The 21941-nt window shown below is 35.8% G+C and overlaps 1 protein-coding gene across 1 annotated transcript in view; it reads right to left on the reverse strand.

Moving 5' to 3' along the window:
* Positions 1-20416, reverse strand: part of SEMA3E (semaphorin 3E) — a 275070-nt gene extending 254654 nt beyond the window's left edge. The window contains exon 1 of the mRNA XM_070369709.1: positions 19717-20416. Coding sequence (XP_070225810.1) covers positions 19717-19831 — 115 coding nt within the window. The 5' untranslated portion in view covers positions 19832-20416. The remainder of the gene's footprint in view (positions 1-19716) is intronic.
* Positions 20417-21941: the final 1525 nt, after the last annotated feature.

Below are 21941 nucleotides of genomic sequence, written 5' to 3' on the forward strand. Positions count from 1 at the left end.
AAAAAAAATCGTAAAGTGCATGGAGTGCTGTGGAGGTTAAAAAATGACTGGCAAAAGTATATCATGTCTAAATTCCTAAAAATGAGCAGATATTAACAGTAAGCAGCAGAAGAAGGGAGGATGGAGACGAAAGGAAAAGACATTCTAGGAAGCACAAACAATATACAAAGGTCCAGAGCAAGAAGTTTGACAGGTGCCCAGAATGTCATGAAACTCAGTTATTACTGGAGATCGGAACTCAAGAAAGATACAAAGCAAAAAAAGGGGAAACAGGGTTCAGATCACAAAAAAACCTAGTATACCATGCCAAGAGGAGTGTGTTTTCTCTAAAAAGCAGTATCTAGCCTTCCATTAAAGATTTATTACGAGGAGCTGAAATGAGTAAGATTTGCATTTTTAATGATCACTCTACTTGTAGTATGAAGAGTAGATTGGATTGACAATAAGATATGAGTCAAGAGGCTGCAGTAATAAAGCAGATGGACCATAAAAACATTAGTGGGACCAGACAAATGCAGTGTTCTTTGGACTTGACTACCACCTGACTCAACACTGTTCTTAGTCATTCTTTCTCTACATTCAGAATTACAAAAAAGTATAAGTAGATTATAAACTAATAAAGAGATATAGGAAAATAGTATTTGATAAAGTTAATCCTTTAACACTAAGTAAGTTTGGTAAAAAAAAGTTTATAGGTTTTTAAAAAAATTAATTTTAATGATGCTAATTTTTTAAACATTAAGTCTTCCACATTTTTATAGAACTTACTGTTTGATTTACATAGAGTTAATGAAAAAAAATCATTCTGAAAAGTCATATGCCTCATTTTTTCAAATCACAAAATTTTGTACAAATACCCAGAGAGATTGGGAAATCTACAAAATGACAGCAAATTAAAGTTATAAAATCAAGTGATCGTAGTTACGATGGTATTTTAATTCTGTTATTCTGTTGTGGTGATCATTACAGATTCTTTTTAAATAAAAAATTTTAAGACATTTAAAAATCTCTTATTTATTTCAGCAGTGAAGAAAGACTGTATTTTATTTCTTCATATTAAAGAATTTCAAATGAATGTTTCATTTACTATATGAAATAGATTATTTTATAATACTCACATAGAAAATTAGCAATGACATTTACTGGTCTACACAATCCTTGAAAGCCAAAAGCATACATTTTTATATTTTCTAATTTAAAAATTGTCTTTTATCTACATTACACTTCTTCTAAACAATATTGTAAAGTAATTAGCCTCCAATTAAAATAAATTAATTTATACTAAAAAAAAAAATAAAATAAAAATTGAAACAAAAAATGAACCCATAAAATGTGCATTTAAAATTTTTTAAATATTTTTAAAGAATTTCTACAACAAATGCAAGTTTTATCATTCCTAACTAGCTAATAGTTTCCTAAAGACAATAAAAGTGGGCACTGGTATTAAGAAAATTAAGTGAAAATACATAATAGCAGAAACAGCCTGAATTTAGGAATGTTTAACTACAGGTTTTGTCCAGGGCACCACAGGCTGTTGTTACTCTGCTTCTGATTCACATTCTGCACAGCAGAGTATAGGAGAGGGTTTTCCTTATCTTTAACAAATAAACCACAAGTGTGAAATAAAGGAAAGAGCTGGCTTAGAGTCTATGTGAAAAGCCCTTAGAAGAACTGACAGTCATCTCAACATAAACCAATAGGCTGGCATATTTGCCTAATAAGCTACTGTCAACTCAGGTGGCTTTAATAAATAAAAGACACCAGTTAGCAGTGGCACTGTTCTGTGAACAAGGCGGGCATCTCTTCAGTATTGATTGTGGTTCTCCATTATAAGGGGGAAATTAACAAAGAGGGGCCTGATCAGAACACTGATATCAATCAGGACAACCATGCAAGGAATATTCACCCACCGACAAAGGGCATGAGAACTATTTCTAAACATTTGGAGGTCTGTTGTGACTTATAGTCTTATTAGAGGAAAGAACCAAAGTGAAACAGTAGAAGATACAGTAAGATAGATTTGGGATTAGGTATGTAAATACTTTTCTCTTTATCAGAAGATTCAAAACTTGGAATGGACCTCCTTCCCAGGCAATGATTTTCCTTTCCATGAGAATGTACAAATTCAAAGTGAAAAATGTGTCTGACCACCTGTCTAGATGCCATGAATTGGATTAAATCATTAAAATTCCTACCTTCAATAATCTTCTCTGATTTGGGAAATTCCATACGCTTTCCTAAACTCCAGCCTTTTTCTAATTATTGATTTTGGGGGAAGGATATAGAATAAGATGTGTAAAATGCTAAGTGTGAAATACAGGTCTTAATTGTGTACGTGTAGTTATTGGTTTTTCCAGCAGTGATTCCTCCCTCTGTCCCTCCCTTCCACTCTTCCCTCCCTTTCCCTTCCCTCATTTTTTTCTCTCCCCTCCCTCTTGCTCCATCCTTACTTTCATATGCTCTCTTTCCCTCTCTCTCTCTCTCTGACTTTTCATCAAATACTTAGCATTTACTATGTGTCAGCCAGTGTTCTACCTGCATTCAAATGTTCATTCATTTAATCCGTATCAAAGACAATCAATGACATAGGTACTATTTATCATTTGCCTCTTTGAGTCAGAAAAAGTTTAAGTAACTTGTCCAAGATCACGTGAATAAATTTGCTTCTGCTGCAATTGTTTTCAAAATGGTGCTGAGAAGTGGAAAAAATAGCAATGTGCAAAATGAACCATTTTGAGCAGCCAGGTATAAAACAGTCAAATACAGATGAGGAAAACATTTTGGAAAAAACATCATTCACCAATTTTTTAGAAGTTCAGCAGAAAGAAAGATTAGGAAATTAAATGAAATAATAAAGTTAGGAATGGACCCACCCAAAATTATTTAGATGCCAAAGTAAGCCAATCCCAGCTGTTATTCTTTACTCTGGCTGCCATCCTCAGCAAGAGCAATATGGGGGAGTGTGGGCAACCGGCTGTAGTAGCAGCTGGGCCTATTTGTTAAGAGGAAAAAAACCATCAGTGAAGACAAAAGGAAATTTCAGTGGCTAGGAGAGTGAATGCAAACTCAGAGCCTGGCTAAGAGAGCCTCAGAAGTGAAGTGCAACCGAGCTGTCAGCAACCAAACTGCAGTATTCACAAACCATTCACGCAGAGAGTATGCCCTATAGTCATGCTTTTGCTGGCAAGAGTTTATTCCATCATGAGCAAAATTTACTAAAGACAAATTTTGTATATATTTTCTCATATTACCAGAATTCTGGATGTTCAAAAATTAAGCAATATCAAGGTCTGTTCTAATTAAACAATGGGTATAAATTAGCAGACTAAAATGGGCAAATGGCATTTCCAATCTAAAAAAAAAAATGTGCTGTTACATAGCTCACTAACATAGAAATGTAAATGTGTAGTAAACATAATCACATATTCCAAAGCATAAATGCATGTAATAAAATCCTAGTATTCTATTTATTTAACATCCTCTAAGACCAATGTTATAGAAGGCATCTAAATGTGTTTCTGAGTGATCATTGCTCGATTTGCATGTAGACTTTCTAATCGGTATCAATTTTCTAATTTTATTTTTCATTTTTATTCTTGCTCAATTGTATTGACATCTTAGAGACTTCCATTTTTTTCTCCAAATATGAAAAATTCTTCTACAATCCTAAAATATATCAGACTGCAGTTTAGGCATACACATTTTGGAGCAAGCAAAAAGCATTTGGCAAAAAAAATCTGTCAAAAGCAGTGCCCAGCACATAACTTTTGTCTTATTTCTGAGAATTTTAATGACAAAGACACAATTATAGTTTTTTAATTATAAGCATAACTGACTTAACTGTAATATTTTTCTTCTTTCTATGGTTATTTAAATATTATTGTAATAGAGTTTTGCTTTGGGGAATTACTAGGAAGTCAAAATATATTAACGTGAAGTTTAAACATATCATGAGTGCTATGTGCACGCATGCTCGGTTGCTTCACTCATGTCTGACTCTTTGCGATCCTATGGACTGCAGCCTGCCAGGATCCTCTGTCCATGGAATTCTCTGTGCAAGAATACTGGAATGGGTTGCCGTGTGCTTCTCCAGATCTTCCCAACTCAGGGATCAAAGCAGCATTTCCTGCATTGCAGGCAGATTCTTTACCACTGAGCCACCAGGGAAGCCCTTAAACATATTACCTTCCCATAACTGAAGCAATAAAGTAACAAAACTGGTATTTTTTGGGTGACTCATAATATCCATTCCAGTATTTCAAAATCCCATCTTTTATCTTTCTTCATTCTAGATGAACAAAAATAGAGTATTTTGTGTTCCTTTATTAATGGGAAGGTGCAATTTTATGGGCAATTGAACATGCCAACAACTAAAATTCTAACATTTGACTTTGAAAAATTCTTTTCCTTTTAATTTAAATTTTAAACATGGGGTAGTATAACTATTCTAAGAATTCACCATATGCTTAACTCAAGTTTATGCAGACCCTCCCTTAAAGAGCCAGCAAGCTCAATATCCTAGAACCCATTTTAAGCAATTATAAAGTATCTGTTAGATATCATTCATCTGACCAGAAATATGTATAGCATCTATGCATTGTAATAGTGTCAAACTTGAAATTTCCTTTTTATTTCCTTTCTTTTTCTCTTTTTTTTTTGGTAAGGAAAAATTAGTTATGTCATTTTGATCAATAATGAAAGAGCTACTTTAATTTTTATTTTCCATTACTTTACCCAATGTTTCTTTACAAAACATATTACTTTTGTACTCTTTATAGTAAAAGGCAGTGACAAATGTGTGTTTTCACCTGAATTTATTTATGAAATTTCTATTTATGTCCATTAATTTCTTATTTTTCATTAGGTGTATTATATTTGATTAATTAATATGGTACTAAAAAAACTCAAAGGTACAATAATTCAAAATATGTTGTTAATTTTTATAAGGTTTATATCCAATAAAGTAATTTTTTTCCTTAGTCAAAATTTTCATTGGTTCTTTCCCAATTAATTTTGGTTGGAAAATATCTTACATAAGCTAACTATAATTATAAAACTGGTAACAATTGTTTATTCTTCTCATAGTATTATTACCGATAGCTATGCTTTTAAAATTTAATCAATTAACAAAACAAAAAGGGAGCATAGTCAAATTATTCATAAAATAACCTCTGCACAGGGATTAACTGATAAAAATGAAAAACATTCTTGCTTTTGATCATTTAGGGCATCCTTTAAAAACAAAACTGTAGGTAAGTTGCTATGTTTTTCAAAGTCCTGACTAGGCTTTTGGCTTTGTCACTTGATTGCATGCATTACTTGTCTCTCTTTTCATCATTCATCACTCTAGACACGAATGAGATTCTACACTGGACACTGGAAGATCACAACTGGGCTAATGGGAGGAAAAGGTAACTGAAATGGGACATTGATCATGTAATGACCCAGATGAATTCAAACCACTCTATGCCTAAACTGTGTACTTTATTTCAATAAAATATGAATATTTTCTGAAAATTTTTAAAGCTGTTCTGGATTTCTCTTTATAACTTTTGTAACAGAAAACCTGAAGCCAAACTAGAGCATAACATTTTGAAGCAGGGACAGAAGAGAAGTATTCCTATCATTTTTCCTGACTTCTGAACGCTCCCCCAAGTTCCAGCATCTCACTTTCTGCCATCTTTTTTTTTTTTTTTTAGGAATCTAGTTATATATTGCATCAGACAAAGATGGTAATGATAACCCTGTGCGCGAGACAGCAAAAGAGACACAGATGTATAGAACAGTCTTTTGGACTCTGTGGGAGAAGGAGGGGGGGGATGATTTGGAAGAATGGAATTGAAACATGTATAATACCATATAAGAAATGAATGGCCAGTCCAGGTTTGATGCAGGATACAGGATGCTTGGGGCTGGTGCACTGGGATGACCCAGAGGGATGGTATGGGGAGGGAGGTGGGAGGGGGGTTCAGGATGGGGAACATGTGTACACCTGTGGCAGATTCATGTTGATGTATGGCAAAACCAATACAATATTGTAAAGTAATTAGCCTCTAATAAAAAAAATAGATAAAAAAATAAAATGTGAAAAAAAAAAAAAAGAATGAAGATAGATAATACTAATGTGAATAGACATAATAAGGGGCTTCCTGATAGCTCAGTTGGTAAAGAATCAGCTTGCAGAATTGAGACCCTGGTCCAACTCCTGTGTCAGGAAGATCCTCTGGAGAAGCGAGAGGCTACCCACTCTAGTATCCTTGGGCTTCCCTTCTGTCTCAGCAGGTAAAGAATCTGCCTGCAATGCGGGAGATCTGGATTCGATCCCTGGGTTGGGAAGATCCCCTGGAGAAGGGAAAGACTACCCATTCCAGTATTTTGGCCTGGAGAATTCCATGAACTGTATAGTCCATGGGCTTGCAAAGAGTCGGACATAAAAGTACATCAGGAGACTTTCACTTTCACTTTCAGACATAATGAAATATTTTTACATTAAGTGAAATAGGTATGATAAATTTATTCAGTTCAGTTCAGTTCAGTCACTCAGTCATGTCTGACTCTTTGCAACCCCATGAATCAAAGCACGCCAGGCCTCCCTGTCCATCACCAACTCCCGAAGTTCACTCAGACTCACATCCATCAAGTCGGTGATGCCATCCAGGCAACTCATCCTCTGTTGTCCCCTTTTCCTCCTGCTCCCAATCCCTCCCAGCATCAGTGTCTTTTCCAATGAGTCAACTCTTTGCATGAGGTGGCCAAAATACTGGACTTTCAGTTTTAGCATCATTCCTTCCAAAGAACACCAGGGCTGATCTCCTTTAGAATGGACTGGTTGGATCTCCTTGTAGTCCAAGGGACTCTCAAGAGTCTTCTCCAACACCACAGTTCAAAAGCTTCAATTCTTTGGTTCTCAGCTTTCTTCACAGTCCAAATTTATTAAGTACCTTAAATTTGTTAGATTCTAAGGATTTAAACAATAAAATGCAATATACTTGCCTTCAAAACTTTCAGAATCTACTCATGAATGTGTATTAATCTCATATTAGTCATACAAAGAAAATAACAATTCCTTAAAGTCATATAGAAATGAGGCCATTTAATTTAACATGAATAGAGAGTGCTTGTGATGCTACCAGTAGTATAACTATGAATACAATGATATTCAGTTAATTACATACCTATTTGTCTAGGAGGAGACAGTGTATTATATGTAGAGGGGTGGCACTGGGAGCTTAGCAGGAATGGTGGCAGGATGGTCTAAGACACACAGTTTGCTCATTATTTTTCAAGCAGTCTCCTCCTATTTACCTCCCAGACTGAGCTCTGGTTGTTTCATCCCCCACTCCACGCTTCTGTAGCACTTTGTTCTAACCTTTAATATGTTAAAAAAAAAAAAAATCCTTCTTTATCACAACTTTTCTCTTTTACAACTAGTCTTAAGCTTCTTGGAGAAAGGGTTTGAGTAGAGGCAGTATGTGTGTGTGTGTTTGTGTGTGTGTGTCTTTTAATAAACTTTTAATATTAGAATAGTTTTGGATTCACAGAAAAGTTGTGAAACTAGTATAAAAGTTTCCATAAACCCACTGCCAGTTTCCTCTGTTATTAACAGTTTACAGTAGTGTGGTACATTTGTCACAGTTAATGAGCTAACATAGATACATTATTATTAGCTAAAACTCATACTCCGTTCAGATTTCCTTAATTTTTACCTAATATTTTTGCACTGTTCCAGGCTACAACCCAGTATACTAAATTCCATTTAGCGAACTATGTTTTTTATTCTAAAATTCCTAGCATGATGCCTAGTATCTAAAACACTGAAGAAGCTCAACAAATAGTTATGTATTAAGTGAATGATTGAGTGAATAACTATTAAAAAGATATAGAAACTTCTGAATCCATTAAGGGAAAGATCAGGATGTGTAACAGGAATGAAGTGCACCTAGCTTCATTGGTCGGAGAAAACTTTCCATTGAGAGATAAAGGATACCTGGAATCTTACAAAATGCTTTTCCACAATCCACTAATTGTAAATGTTTTCTTATCTAAACTCAGTGATAGCACCATGTGTCACAGTTTATGCCATGAAAAATTATTAAAAGATTTAATTTATATATTAAATGATTATCAATAACTGTATATACTATATATATATATCTTATCTAATAGAAAAACATAATAGGCAGAGAATGGCATAATCGATATTTATGAATTTAAATATATTTTTGAAGATTAAGGCTGTAATTTGGAAATTTAAATAAATAACCCCTTAACCTGCTGTCACTTATGATATATCTGGGTGATAGATCTGAAGGAGGAAAAATGAAAAAGTTAAGATGAAAGCAAGGCTCCTCTGTAGCATCATCCCAAACACTTAACCTAGTATTTCCCATGCTTAAGAGTGCATTAAGAATTCCCTGCAGGGAATAGAGACTCAGATATACAGAACAGACTTGTGCATACAGCGAAGGAAGGAGAGAGAGAGTAGCATTGAAATATATACATTACCCTGTGTAAAACAGATGGCTAATGGGAAGTTGCTGTGTAGTACAGGGAGCTCAGCCTTGTCCTCTGTGACTCTCTAGAGGGGTGGGATGGGGTGGGAGGTAGGAGGGAGATTCAAGAGGAAGGGGACATATGTATATCTATGACTGATTCATGTTGATATATGGCAGAAACCAAAGTAACATTGTAAAGCAATTGTCTTTCAAAAATAAAAAAATAAAGGAATCCCCTGCAGGGTTTGTTAAAACACAGAATCCTGAGCCCCAGAATTACTGACTCAGCAAGCCTCCAGAACTGAGTGTGAAGTCAAGTGGATCTTAGGAAGCACTGCTGTCAATAAAGCTCGCGGAGATAATGCTATCAAAGGGCTGCACTCAATATGTCAGCAAATTTGGAAAACCCAGAAGTGGCCACAGAACTGGAAAAGGTCAATCCTTATCCAAATTCCCATGAAGAGCAGTACTAAAGAATGTTCAAACCCAGATAATTGCACTCATCTCCCATGCTAGTAAGGTTATACTCAAAATCCTCCAAGCCAAGCTTCAGCATTATGTGAACCAAGAACTTCCAGACATTCAAGCTGGGTTTAGAAAAGGCAGAGGAATCAAAGATCAAATTGCCAAGATTCACTGGATCATAGAAAAAACAAGGGAATTCCAGAAAAACATCTACCTTTGTTTCATTGACTACGTTAAAGCCTTTGACTCTGTGGATCATAACAAACTGCAGAAAATTCTTAAAGAGATGATAATACCAGATATCTTGCTTATCTCCTGAGAAATTTGTATGTGGGAGAAGAAGCAACAGTTAGAACCTTGTATGGAACAAATGACTAGTTCAGGATTGAGAAAGGAGCATGATAAGGCTGTTCATTGTCATCCTTTTATTTAACTTACATGTACAGCACATCATGAGAAATGCCGGGCTGGATAAGTTACAAGCTGGAATCAAGATTACCAGGAGAAATATCAACAATCTCAGATACGCAGATGATACCACTATAATGGGAGAAGGCAAAGAGGAACTAAAGAACATCTTGCTGAGGATGAAGGAGGAGAGTGAAAAAGTTGACTTAAAACTCAGTATTAAAAAAAAAAAAACACAAAACTAAGATCATGGCATCTGGTCCCATCACATCATGGCAAATAGAAGGGGAAAAGGTGGAAGCAGTGACAGATTTCCTTTTCTTGGGCTCTAAAATCACTATGAATAGTGACCGTAGTCATGAAATTAGAAGATGATTGCTTCTTGAAAGGAAAGCTATGACAAGCCTAGAGAGTGTGTTTAAAAGCACAGACATCACTTTGCAACAAAGGTCCTTATATTCAAGGCTGTAGTCTTTCCAGTAGTCACGTACACTTGTGAGAGTTGGAACATAAAGAAGGCAGAGCATGGAAGAGCTGATGCTTTCAAACTGTGGTGCTGGAGTAGACTCTTGAAAGCCCTTTGCCCAGCAAGTAATCTTAAAAGAAATCAATCCTAAATACTCATTGGAGAGAATGATGCTGAAACTGAAGCTCCAATACTTGGGCCACCTGATGTGAACAGTCAGCTCATTGGAAAAGACCCTAATGCAGGGAAAGATTGAAGGCAGGAGAGAGTGACAGAGGATGAGATGGTTGGATGGCATCACCAGTGCGATGGACAGGAACTTGGGCAAACTTCAGGAGATGGTGAGGGACAGGACCCCATAGACTGATGCTACAGTCTATGGGGTCACAAAGAGTCAGACATGACTTGGTGACTGAACAACAACCTAATTCAGTAGCTCACAGGGGATGCTAGTGTTGCCAGTCCCGGACACTTTGTACAGCACTGGATTAATCCCAGTGTCTATCTCCTCTCAGCCCCTACTTTGGAGGAAGAGTGTAAGAAAAGTATCATAAGTAATATTATCTCCTCTGAGATGAAGCTCAACTAAGCCTCTCTCAGGTTAATTATTCAGCAGTAGCTCTACCTCTTAAAGAAATAAACTTTTGTCATTTTGACCATAACATGGAAGCCAAAAACAATCATAAAACTTTTGTTTGTTTGTTTGTTTTGTTTTTACTCAGTAGATACTAAACCTCCAGCGTTTAGGAATGATCTGATTAAGTCCCTTTATTTTGCCCACAAGGATCTCACCAAAAAAATACTCCTTGCCCTCAAGGATGTTAAAACATAATTAAAGACACATAAGTCAGAAAATATAATGTCATTATTTCACAATATCCTACATCTCCATGGTATATTTCTATTTTCTACAACAATCACATGAGATAGTAATTAGTTCCTGTGTACTTAGGAGGAAATTAAGCCTCCAAAGGAGTTCAATGATTTAGCATCAATAATATGACATCAAATAGGATAAGCTGTAGATTCAAATCTAGGATTTTTTAAAACTCTGAATCCATACATACTCTTTCCACTAGCACAGGCTGTCTCCTAATAAAACGTTCAAAGTGTTTTGGAGAAATGAGACACACTGGGAGGAGAAAGAGACCTACATTTCTAGAATTGGAAAGGATCTCTGAAGTCACATGGTCTGTGATAAATTTTTGACTCAGGGTTAGGAAAAAAGCAATCAGCAGGAGTGAATAGCTATATGCAACACGGTCAGCACATTTCCTCTTCGCTTTATTTCCACAGTGCATCCTGAGCTTTGAATTTAAAGCTCTCCTCAGTTCCCATCATTTCCTGGGAGGAAACTAGTCAGGAGGGAAAAGGTCAATGTCCCCAACTGACCCCTCACGTTTTTATTCCTATTTTCATTGCTGCTGTTCTTTTCTGCTTCTGGAGTTGGTTGCGCCACCTAAAGTCACCACTGAGACATAGCCTTAGGGATGCTACTCTTCTGCTCTATCCTGTAAATAAAACACCCTGTCTATTGTGGTTTCAATGAGTTAAAAAATCATAACTCAGAGAAAATGAACCAAAGCTACCTGGAAATAGATAGTTTTACATAATTAATATTTTTACACTAAGCTCAACATTATCCACAGAGGGAACAGGCTGGCAGGCTCTGCTCAGGACCCTAATTCTCCCCTTCCAGTCCCCACAGTGTCATGGTGCTGGGAACACCAGCCACCCTCTGGTTACATAAACAGGGTAAGTTGTCCAAGTCACTAGTAAGCTATTTACTATTTCATTATTTCCTAAGCCATACATTTCAACACATTTTTACACCTAATGAGTAAAGTTATGTCTTCTATTCATTGAACTAGCCAATAAAATAAATACTCAGGTAAACTCAGACCAGTAAATAGACATCATTCACTTAAAATGCTTTCATTTCATCTTTGGCTTAAAGTAGGGAAGAAATCATAATATCTATCTGGAAAATAAAGGTGGGGAGAATAAGAGAGAAGGGGGTTGGTGACAACACTGAGAAGTCAAAGAAACAAATGATAGAGAAGTAAAGGAAGTAGTTGTGGTGATCGTTCAAGAATGACAAGAGCATCAAAAAGTAGGTTTTGTTTTGTTTTAAAGGGGACTAATTATAGATTAGAAAATATGGTTGACCTGTTGGAAGGTGTCTGGAGGCCCCAGTAGCTCCACACAATGCAAACCTGTGGTGAAGGAAGGTGAACAGGCAGAGAAAGCCCCAGCCTTTCTCCTCGTGTGTTTTATCAAAGGAGCCATAAATATTTGTTCTGGATTCCTTAGTTTCTTTGGTACTCTTCACCCCACCCAAGTATCAGGCATTTCTTTTTAAAAAAAAAAAAAAAAGGCTGCTCTAAATCATTGTACTTTATTCACATACCTGGTCAGTGAACACTGACTGAACACCTACTAAGGGTAAGGAACTGTGCTGGGCAGCATATACCTTACCTGTTTGTCCAGGGGAAAGGTAGAATGGAAAGCTTTCTCCCCCTTTCAAAGCAAACAATGTATGTTGGGCTGATTGCTTACAGGCCACTGTTTGGTTTAACTTCTGACAGTGTGATCTGTTCTTAGTAATATCTGTTCCATTGTGTCTTACAAAGCTGGGTCTACGATTACCTTTGTTAGTAACTTCTGTTTATTTTATGGCTTTGGTCTCTTGTCCCCAAAGTGCCATCAGATAAAGTTCCAACTTTCCTTAATTTATCAATAAAATAACCTTATGGTAACTTACAAGCATAACAGATACCCAAATCCTATTTTCTTTCCAGTTATCTACTCCATTTACAGGTGGACTTCATTTAAAAACAAAACCAAAAAACTTTGCTTTCAAGTTAAAAAAAAAAAAAACTGATTAAAGATTTTCCCTTATTTTAAGAGGTTAAGTTAATAATTAACTCATGATTGCTTTTAGAATAAAAAAGGGAACAAGAGTAGGCTAATTCTCCCTGAACCTCTTCTGATTCATGAGTAATTTATGAAAAGCTTCCTAAAGCTAAAGTATTTACCACACTAATTTGCAGTATCTCGTGTAATTCTTTCAGGATGCTGCAAGTTAAATATTATCCCATTTTAAAAATGAGAAAATTCATACCCAGAAAAGATAAGTAACTTTCTCAAGTCATGCAGCCATAAGCAACATCCAAAATCTAGAGTTTTCAGGCTATTGACATTAGAATGCGAGAGTGTTTTGTAATTCTTGGGACTAAACTACTTTTCTATGAGCACTGTGCCAAGGCTATGAGCTAAGTCCTTGACCAGAAAGCAGATGATTAAAGATAGAAGTAGAAATATGTTTTTAAGCCCTAGAAATCAGGCAAGTCATGAATTTCTCTTTTCCTTTTCCATACTAGTTGTAGAGTCAAAGTTACCAGGGCAATGGGGCCTTATGGTGGGAATATTCTGAACTAAGCATTGGGCCCAAGCCACCAATTGCTTTGACCACCCACCAGGGCTATAGGAAATCAACTTACCAATTCCACAAACATCCCTGTTTTTGAAATCATCACATTCTCTGACAGAAAATGTTCTCCACTATCAGAAATTATACTACTTGGTTCAAATGAGGTATTAACATATCTTTTTCATTCATAGTCCAGAAAATCCAGCTGATAAAATATCCAGTCTTGTCATTATCATCCTTTACATGAGTACAAAGAATAATGCTTGCTTAAGCCCAAGAAATAACTAATGACATTGATAGTTTCTCTTACGCTCCAAATGTTATGTAAAACCATACCTGGAAAAAATTCTCCATTAAAAGAATCATCATCCTTTGTATAATTTATATGATATTCCAAAGTATCAGATGTTGTGCTAAAGACTACTAATAGCAATTGATCCTGTTTAAACCAAGAAAATAATCGAAATCTTTACGCCGTTAGGAAAATGTTGTAAGTGGTATAATTTCAGCTTTGTTTTCTTTTAAATTCTCTGAGACTGAACTTACTAGACCATTTTAACACTGCAGTGGCTGTGTATGAAGGGGCATGCATGCATACAAAGTGTCATTTCTGGATTCCTGCAGACTAAATTCCTCTACTAAACCACAGAAGAGTTTCACACACAAAGATAAAGTAAATCTTTCATGTAAATCTTTGTATGCTCTCCCACTAAGAACCCCCCAGGATGATTCCAACAGATATCTTTGATGAAAGAAAACTACTTAGCAGATTGCTAACAATAATTTTTACTAGCAATGACCAATTTGATGTTTGGTGCTTTATTATATGGTCATAGAACTGGGGCCACCAAGTCATCTTATCCCAGACAGGAAGACAGGCCATCTCTATGAAATACCCTCATTAAATGACAAATCTGACATGGACAATAAAATAATACTGTAACACAAACTTTTGAAAGAATATTCCATTGTGACAACATGATTACTGCATGTATTTTTTTAGTCAAGAACAAGTATTGGTTCTTTATTATGTATAGAACACAGTCTTCACAAAATTTTTGAGACATGATTTTATATGACTAAATCATTTTTTGGTCCAAAATTGGCCCCGTTTATTTACTGCTGCTAAGTCGCTTCAGTCGTGTCCGACTCTGTGTGACCCCAGAGACGGCAGCCCACCAGGCTTCCCTGTCCCTGGGGGAAGAACACTGGAGTGGGTTGCCATTTCCTTCTCCAATCCATTTATTTACAACTTTCTCTAATTCTGACCTCCCCTCACTCTATTTTACATTAAAGATAACTGTTTTCTCACTGTCATACTCAACATATACATATGAACTGAATAATTCATAGAGCCATTCTGAAGCTTTTGATTATCCAGGTGCATTTCTGTGATACACGAGCAATATTTGTAACAGATGAAAATACAAAGAATAGTGTTATTTAAAATCCTTATATAGACTTCTATGAAAAGTACATTCTGTGTAAAAAAAAACAAAACTTACTGTAATCCTTTCATCTTACCCAGTGGCTTCTTTTTTTTTTTTTTCAAATATAAACTGTTTCTTAATAAACTTATCAATTAATTCTCACTAACTCTCCCTCATGGAGATCCAGATATCAGGTTTGTATTCACCCCTGGATCCTTTGAATTTACTTTCTTTATGAATCATACCTTATAACCAGTTTTATTTATTAACCACACAGGGATGTGAAACTAATGTCATTATTGCTAGTACCTAGTTACTGGCTGAGAAACCCAAGCTATGAGCCGGTTCAGGAAAAACTGGCTCAGTCACTGCCTTTTTTCAACTGGCCCTGGATATAAAATAAATACTACAACCTTTAGGATAATCATTCAAAACTTATTTATTATTGTATTATCCTAGAATTTTATCTCATTTTTTTTTGTATAAATGGAAAAACAATTCTAAAATGTGTGGTGTAAGGTGAGTATGCATAATAAATAGATATATGCAGACTTCTATTGTAAAAATATTGACCATGAATCTTGGAATATACAGATGATGTAATTATCTTATAAATTACTATAAGTAGAGGTCAAAGGTACGAAATGGGATTTGGAGTGAATGCATTCAGGATAGATTACAAATTTTATGCAAATCACGACCAAATTTTGCTGTCATCTATTCTAGCATTATAGATGCTGGTATTGATATCCAAACTTAAGGATTTCCAAAAGTTTGTTTATCTTTAGAATATGTTTCCTTCTAATATTCTCATTTTCTATCAGTCTTCAGGAAACATCAATAAGATAATTTTTAGGTTATAAAGTATGCTTTTATAGTATTATTGTTCTGTTTTGATCTTCTCAAAAACCCAGTGAAAAATATCAGTACTATCACTATTTTCAAATAAGGAAACTGAGGCACAGATAACTACCAATAGTATAATTGGAAAGATTATAGCTGGAGTAGAGACCTCTCACTTCAAATCTGAGCTCACCGAACTATGAAAAATATTCATTTAATTGCTTATAATATTAAAATACAGATAGACTAGTTAATACTATCCCATATTTATATGTATAGATATGTATTCAATGCTCAAATCTACATTTATAATATCAACATATTTTAGCAATGATCCTCTGTCATATTTGGGCTTCCCTGGTGATTCAGATGATAAAGAATCGATCTGCAGTACAGTAGGCCTGGGCTCACTTCCTGGGACGCTCCCTTGGAGGAGGGCATGGCAACCCACTCCAGTATTCTGGCCTGGAGAATCCCATGGACAGAGGAGCCTGGAGGGCTGCAGTCCACAGGGTCGCAGAGTCGGACAAGCCTGAGTGACTTTCACTGTTTAATTTCTGCCATATTTATGTCTTTATTTAGCTATCTTTTCATCAAACATCCTGGGATAACACCCTCTGCTTATCAGCAGACATTCTTCTTGGCTTCTGCAATTGTGAAGTCCCTTCTGGGGTCTTTGAACACCTACCCCATCTGGAACCTCCCTTGATTGCATTTCTGGGACTTTCCACATGCACTGGGATTTCTTCTTTGACATGGGCTTCTTTCCTCATTTGTTTTTTTTCTTCTTCAAGCTCTATTATCAGGAAGGCTATATTTTTGCCTTCCCTGTAACCTCATTAATGCAGGATGGTGAAAGTAAGGAGAGACCAGACATCAGCAGAGGGAAGTGCCTGAATCCACCAGGACACCTCTCCCTCTATTCTCTTGCCTTCATTCTCAGGCCTTTCTGTCACGAGGCTTATAGCTACTTTTCAAAGACATCCTTGGGTAAATGCATACTAATTATATCAAAATTACCCTTTTTAGGGTATTGGCTATAAAACTGGTGATAAATTCTTAACTGTTCAGAAACTTTCAAACACTTGTCTGACATAGTTAATCTCAACCCATATCTTGACTGAACATTCTGATAGGGCAGGACAAAATCTTGCCATTTTATCTTTGTATGTTTTGGTTAACCCAATTTATCCTGAACCTGTAAAAGGCATTCAAAGATATATGTATTGCCTCAATAAAGGCAAATTTCATTTCTTTATTTACAAGGCTTGCCTTTAGTTAGCATCTTTGCTTAATATCAGAGTGGAATGGATATTCAGCAGAAGAGGGAAGAATTCAATATTATCCCACTGTGGGTGGAGAGCAGTGAGGAATAAGCTATAAGATGCTCCATATTTGATCCCAATGTTCTTCTTTGTCCCCCTTCCTCACCTCCTTTTCTCCCTTTTGATCTTGATGGTCTTCTCCTTTCAAGCTCTGTTGAAGAACATGCCACTTCTGGGGTTAGAGAAGAATGAAGGAGAGAGGAAAAAGGGCAATTCCTGGATACTTTTTTTCTTAACATATTTTTATATAATTTAATTAAAGCTTTATATTAATATATGACACTGAGACTTTCTCCTCCTCTTTGGGAAGAAACACGAGGCTTGTGGTCTCCAGCACCATCTTGATAATGAAAGATATAAGAAAGATGCTTGTCGTTTTCCCACATGGCATAGACCACTGCTATGAAATGAATCCCTGGATATATCTAGTAACCACCTCCAGGAAGCCTTATTGGATTTCTCCACAGGGGGTCAGGCAGCAGTGCAAAGGTGCTAGATTACTTATGTCTCATGTATCTTATTTTTCATGACCATACATTCATTTACAATATTAATCACCTAATTTACTGACTACTAAAATTTCACCTATTTGGATATCATTTATGATAGCAAAAGAGTATACTCTAAAATATTCTGTCCCCAGTGTTTGGACACTGCTAAAACGTTCATTGATTCTGAAGTGTAGAGAGGTGAATGTCTTATTTTTACTGTATTAATGGGACAGAATGTCCCTACTCTGACAGTTCTGTGCTTCCCTTTCAATGAAACACCTGCAGTGCAGGAGGCATTTGCTGCTTCAGGTTGCATCTCTGGTGTGATATCGTAACTGACTTTGGCAATTAAACTGCACAGGTGGGAACATCCTATTTTCAGGTAACTCTATACTATCTTTATATAAAAGCACAACATTGCACGTTTTCAGCTAGTGCCATTAAACCAAAAGGTTAAGAAAAGCCAAGAGGAAATCTTACGGCAGTTTTCAGTTTAGTATCCATAGATACAAGCAGTGGTCCTCCCACATCACTTAACACAACTCGTAAAATCAGTTACAGTTACTCCTCTGATCAAAAGAGATGTGTTGAAGATGAGGCTGATGACAACATTATGTACCAGAGTTCTGGTATGCTCTGACTAAATTAGAAGTTCCCCAAGGAAAAATATTAAAACGAGGTATCTCTGGAAACACTGATATTGAGCTATCAAAAAAATAAGCATCAGAGTAATAAAGTATAGAAGGTTGATACCATGCATAGCAGAATGGTAACTTGACAAATTTGGCAGCTTATCCACTTGTCTACAATAGAAAAAGAATCCATTATTATGTTTTCTTTCTCTGACATCCTTATGTGTCCATATTCCATCACATCAAATTTTAGCATTTAGGTATATTTGATCTTACCTTCTTAGGAATATGTATGTTGGTACATACCATAATACATCTTTCCAAATCAAATAAATTGTACCAATTCTAGGCACTATATTTTAAATACTTTACAAATGCAGGGTCAAGTGTTTCTTAAATTTATGCTACATACTTGGGAGTATTATCAGAAATCTATTTAAACTAAGAAAATATCCACAGATTTTTAGCTGTTATAAAATGAGACATTTCTATAATCAAATCAACTGATAATTGTCCAATAAAAAACAAAAAAAAAAAGTGTCATTAAAATTGAGGCCTCCTGTTTGGTTTCTCCTTCTGGTAAAGATTACACTCATAACCAATACAATATTGTAAAGTTTAAAAATAAAATAAAATTTAAAAAAAATAGTAACACTTAAAAAAAAGATTATACTCATTTTAAAAATACAGGATACTTTCTACAGTGGGAGACAATTTAAAAGCTTACACAATTGAAAAATGTTTCTTATGTAATTTTCACTATTCCATCTATTATCTGTCTCAATGATTAATGATAACAAATACTTCTTTCCTGAAAATTTATTTCAAAAAACTTTTAAGTCAGCAAAGTCACTTTCATAGATATGGGTTTTGTTTGTTGCTTGTTTGTCTGTTTATGGGAAGGGTCATCAAACCTATTCATGACTGGCTTTTAAGGACCTTGATGCAAAAGCTATCATTTGATCATTTATTTATGACTAAATGCTGCTTTACAAAACATAGTAGCAGAATAAAATAAACGTTTCAATTGAATATAGATCTTCAATTAAGCAATACAAATTTACATTAAAAAAAGAGTAGATGCTAGTGTATAGTATCTAACACTTTAAATCAATATAAACCAGTTTACAGGGATTGTTAACTGATTTTTTTCTTGCCACATATAAAAAATTTCTAGTAATCAATTTAATTGGAAAGCTAGTTTATAACAGTTGTGAGTCATTTTAATCACACAGTGATGACTTTGTTATAATGGGCAAGGAATCATTTTATTCTCAAGAATCTTTTTTCCTCTTCTCATCCCCATTATGGACAACACAAAACAAAAAAATCAATTGCACCTCTATTTCTACAGCCCTTGCCTAACATCTTTGCTTCCCTTTATGCATGAATTGATATTTAAATACCCACTGCTAACTTGGTGGATTCAGCCCCTCAAAGCTTTTTACAATCTGCTTCCTTCTCTCTCCTGTTGTGTCAGCTAGTGAGTGAACTTATTAACAAAACCTAATATTTACAAGACAAAAATAACATCTCTAAAGTTAGCCTGTGATTTTACACTATTTTCAGCTGTGGTTAGCCATGACCTATTCATTAAAGGTACTTAGAAGCTTCAGTCAATTTTGCAGTAATTTTTTTCAGGTGCATGCTAAGAGTCTGGAGACCAAAGATCAGTGTTAAATGATTTTAATTTTTTTCTCATTTTTTTCTAAACAAAAGGTCACCTACCTTTATGTGACAGGCGTAAGCGGGGGTGCGGGGTGTCAGCTGTATGACCTCCTGTCCACAGCTCCAGCAAGTAGCCCCACAGGAGCCAGGTGACGAGGTGCCCAGGCGATGCCATGCTGCCTGCCGCTGCGATCCTCACTCTCTGGCGGGGTGAGTTTTACTTAGGACTCCCCTCCAGGGGCAGCGTACGAGAGAGGCTTTGTCACAAATCGAACGCGTTGTCATCAGAAAGCACAGTTCCAAAGTGCCATTTGTCAGGCTGTGTTTGGATATGTAAAACCTGCCTTTCCCCAGGACAGTTGTTTATAAGCCCGGAGCAAGAGGACATTCCAAGGAGTGAATCTTCACTGCCATGTCCTGCCTAGAGCTCTTTTCAGTCACTAAGCGGGGAGATTCAGGAAGAAACTGTATTATCTGAGTCACTTATGCAAGCGATTCATTCAGAAAAAACAACAACAAGCTCAGCACACGCACTGCCTTCACCCCCGTGGAGCTCCTCTTCTCTTCTGGCTCCTTGAAGCCTCTCAGAAGTCAGCTTCTTGCACTGACTTGCCAAACAGCTAGTTTTAATTCACCTTTCACCTTGCTAATTAAAAACAAGAAGTGCCATTCCCTCCAGGAGTTGCAGGATCCACCCAGCAGGGATGCCGCTGTCGGCGAGCTGTGTTTACCGGGAAAGTTCAGGCGGGGTTGAGCAGCATACTTGCTGTTTCTAGGAAGTGTTTCTGGTCCACGTGCCCTCGTCCCACCCGCCCTCCCAGTATTATTGGCCCCGCGTCACTCAGCGACAGGAGAGAAGTTCACATTTTGATGGAAAAGTGGAATCAGGAGGGAGAATGATATACAATAGGCTGCTTACTTAAAAATCAGTATAACCTAAGAGGATGGAGGGTCAGGAAGGGCTTTTAAATTCTCACTCATCAGGATTAACCCTTGAGTAAATACAGATTCATTTTAAACAATCTATCTGTCACCATTCAGTACCCAAATTGATTTTTTTCCCCTTTTCACTGAAATTGTATTGTTTTCACATTTTTGCCTTTTTATATTGATTGCATCTTAGAAATGTCATTTTCAACTGCTCTAAGGAAAGCATTTCAAGAACCTGAAAAAATGTGTCTGTGATTGTTTTGTCGATGTGTTAAAACTAACAAAGTGTCTTGTGCCATTCTTCAAATGTGCAAATTCTTCAAATCAAAAGCAAATTCTTTTTTATAAGCAGGTCATAAATTTCATCTCAAATTTTGGAATAATTAACTTTTGAGGTGATTCTTCTCCTATATAAGATAACTATAGTAAGTGAGATTCTCTATGGGACAGATCCCAGTAGATACTAGAAAAGTTGGGATGTAAAATACCTTGGGGTTCAACTGCTATGCACTTTTAGAATTTATTTTCCAAGACACTATGTGTAAATAAGCTTAACACAATAGGTCAACTTTTTACAATCTACTTTCAATCGATCTCAAAAACTAAACCAAACACTCCATAGCTGTTGGCATGGAAATGAATGGTATTATTTTAAGATACCAATAAACTTGAATGGATATTTGACTTGATAGTTTAAAGTTAATGATCAACAAATGATTTCAACTTTTTTTCTCATTCTGCATTTTAAAAGGTAATGATTAAGAACACTTCTTGAGAATTATGGTTTTAAAATAATGCATTTATAACAAAAAGATAACAGAGTTATTTTGCATTATATATAAACAAATGTAGAACCAAGCATTCTTTACCCATTTGCCTAAGCATGATATGTTCTACTACAAGCAAAGTATATTCAGCAAAATGTAAATGTCACTGGATATTATAAATAATTAGATTTCCAATGTCTACAAAAGATAACAAACTCTAAACATTATTTAACAGTAAAGTAACATGAAGTATTTAGATACTTTTAAGCTGGGGTGGTCTCTGTAGGCACTTGCATATTTTAAGAGCCAGTCTGATGAGCTATAGACCTAAAAGTTGTTCTAAGTGTGCTATAACATACCTTTGGAATCCTCTTTTACTTTCTTCCAGAATTGAAATAACTAGAAATTAAATAGCAGCTTTTAGATGTGTTATCTAACAGTAGGATTCCAGAAAAAGTAAATATGATGGATATAACTTTTATTATAAATGCATGCCTACACTCATGCAAATGAAATTCCATTTAAGCTTGTACAGGGCCTGTCCTAACCCTATTATGAAACTAAAGCAATGTAACATTTCAGAACCAT

The sequence above is a fragment of the Bos mutus genome, chromosome 4 (assembly GCF_027580195.1).
Source record: "Bos mutus isolate GX-2022 chromosome 4, NWIPB_WYAK_1.1, whole genome shotgun sequence".
Lineage (NCBI taxonomy): Eukaryota > Metazoa > Chordata > Mammalia > Artiodactyla > Bovidae > Bos > Bos mutus.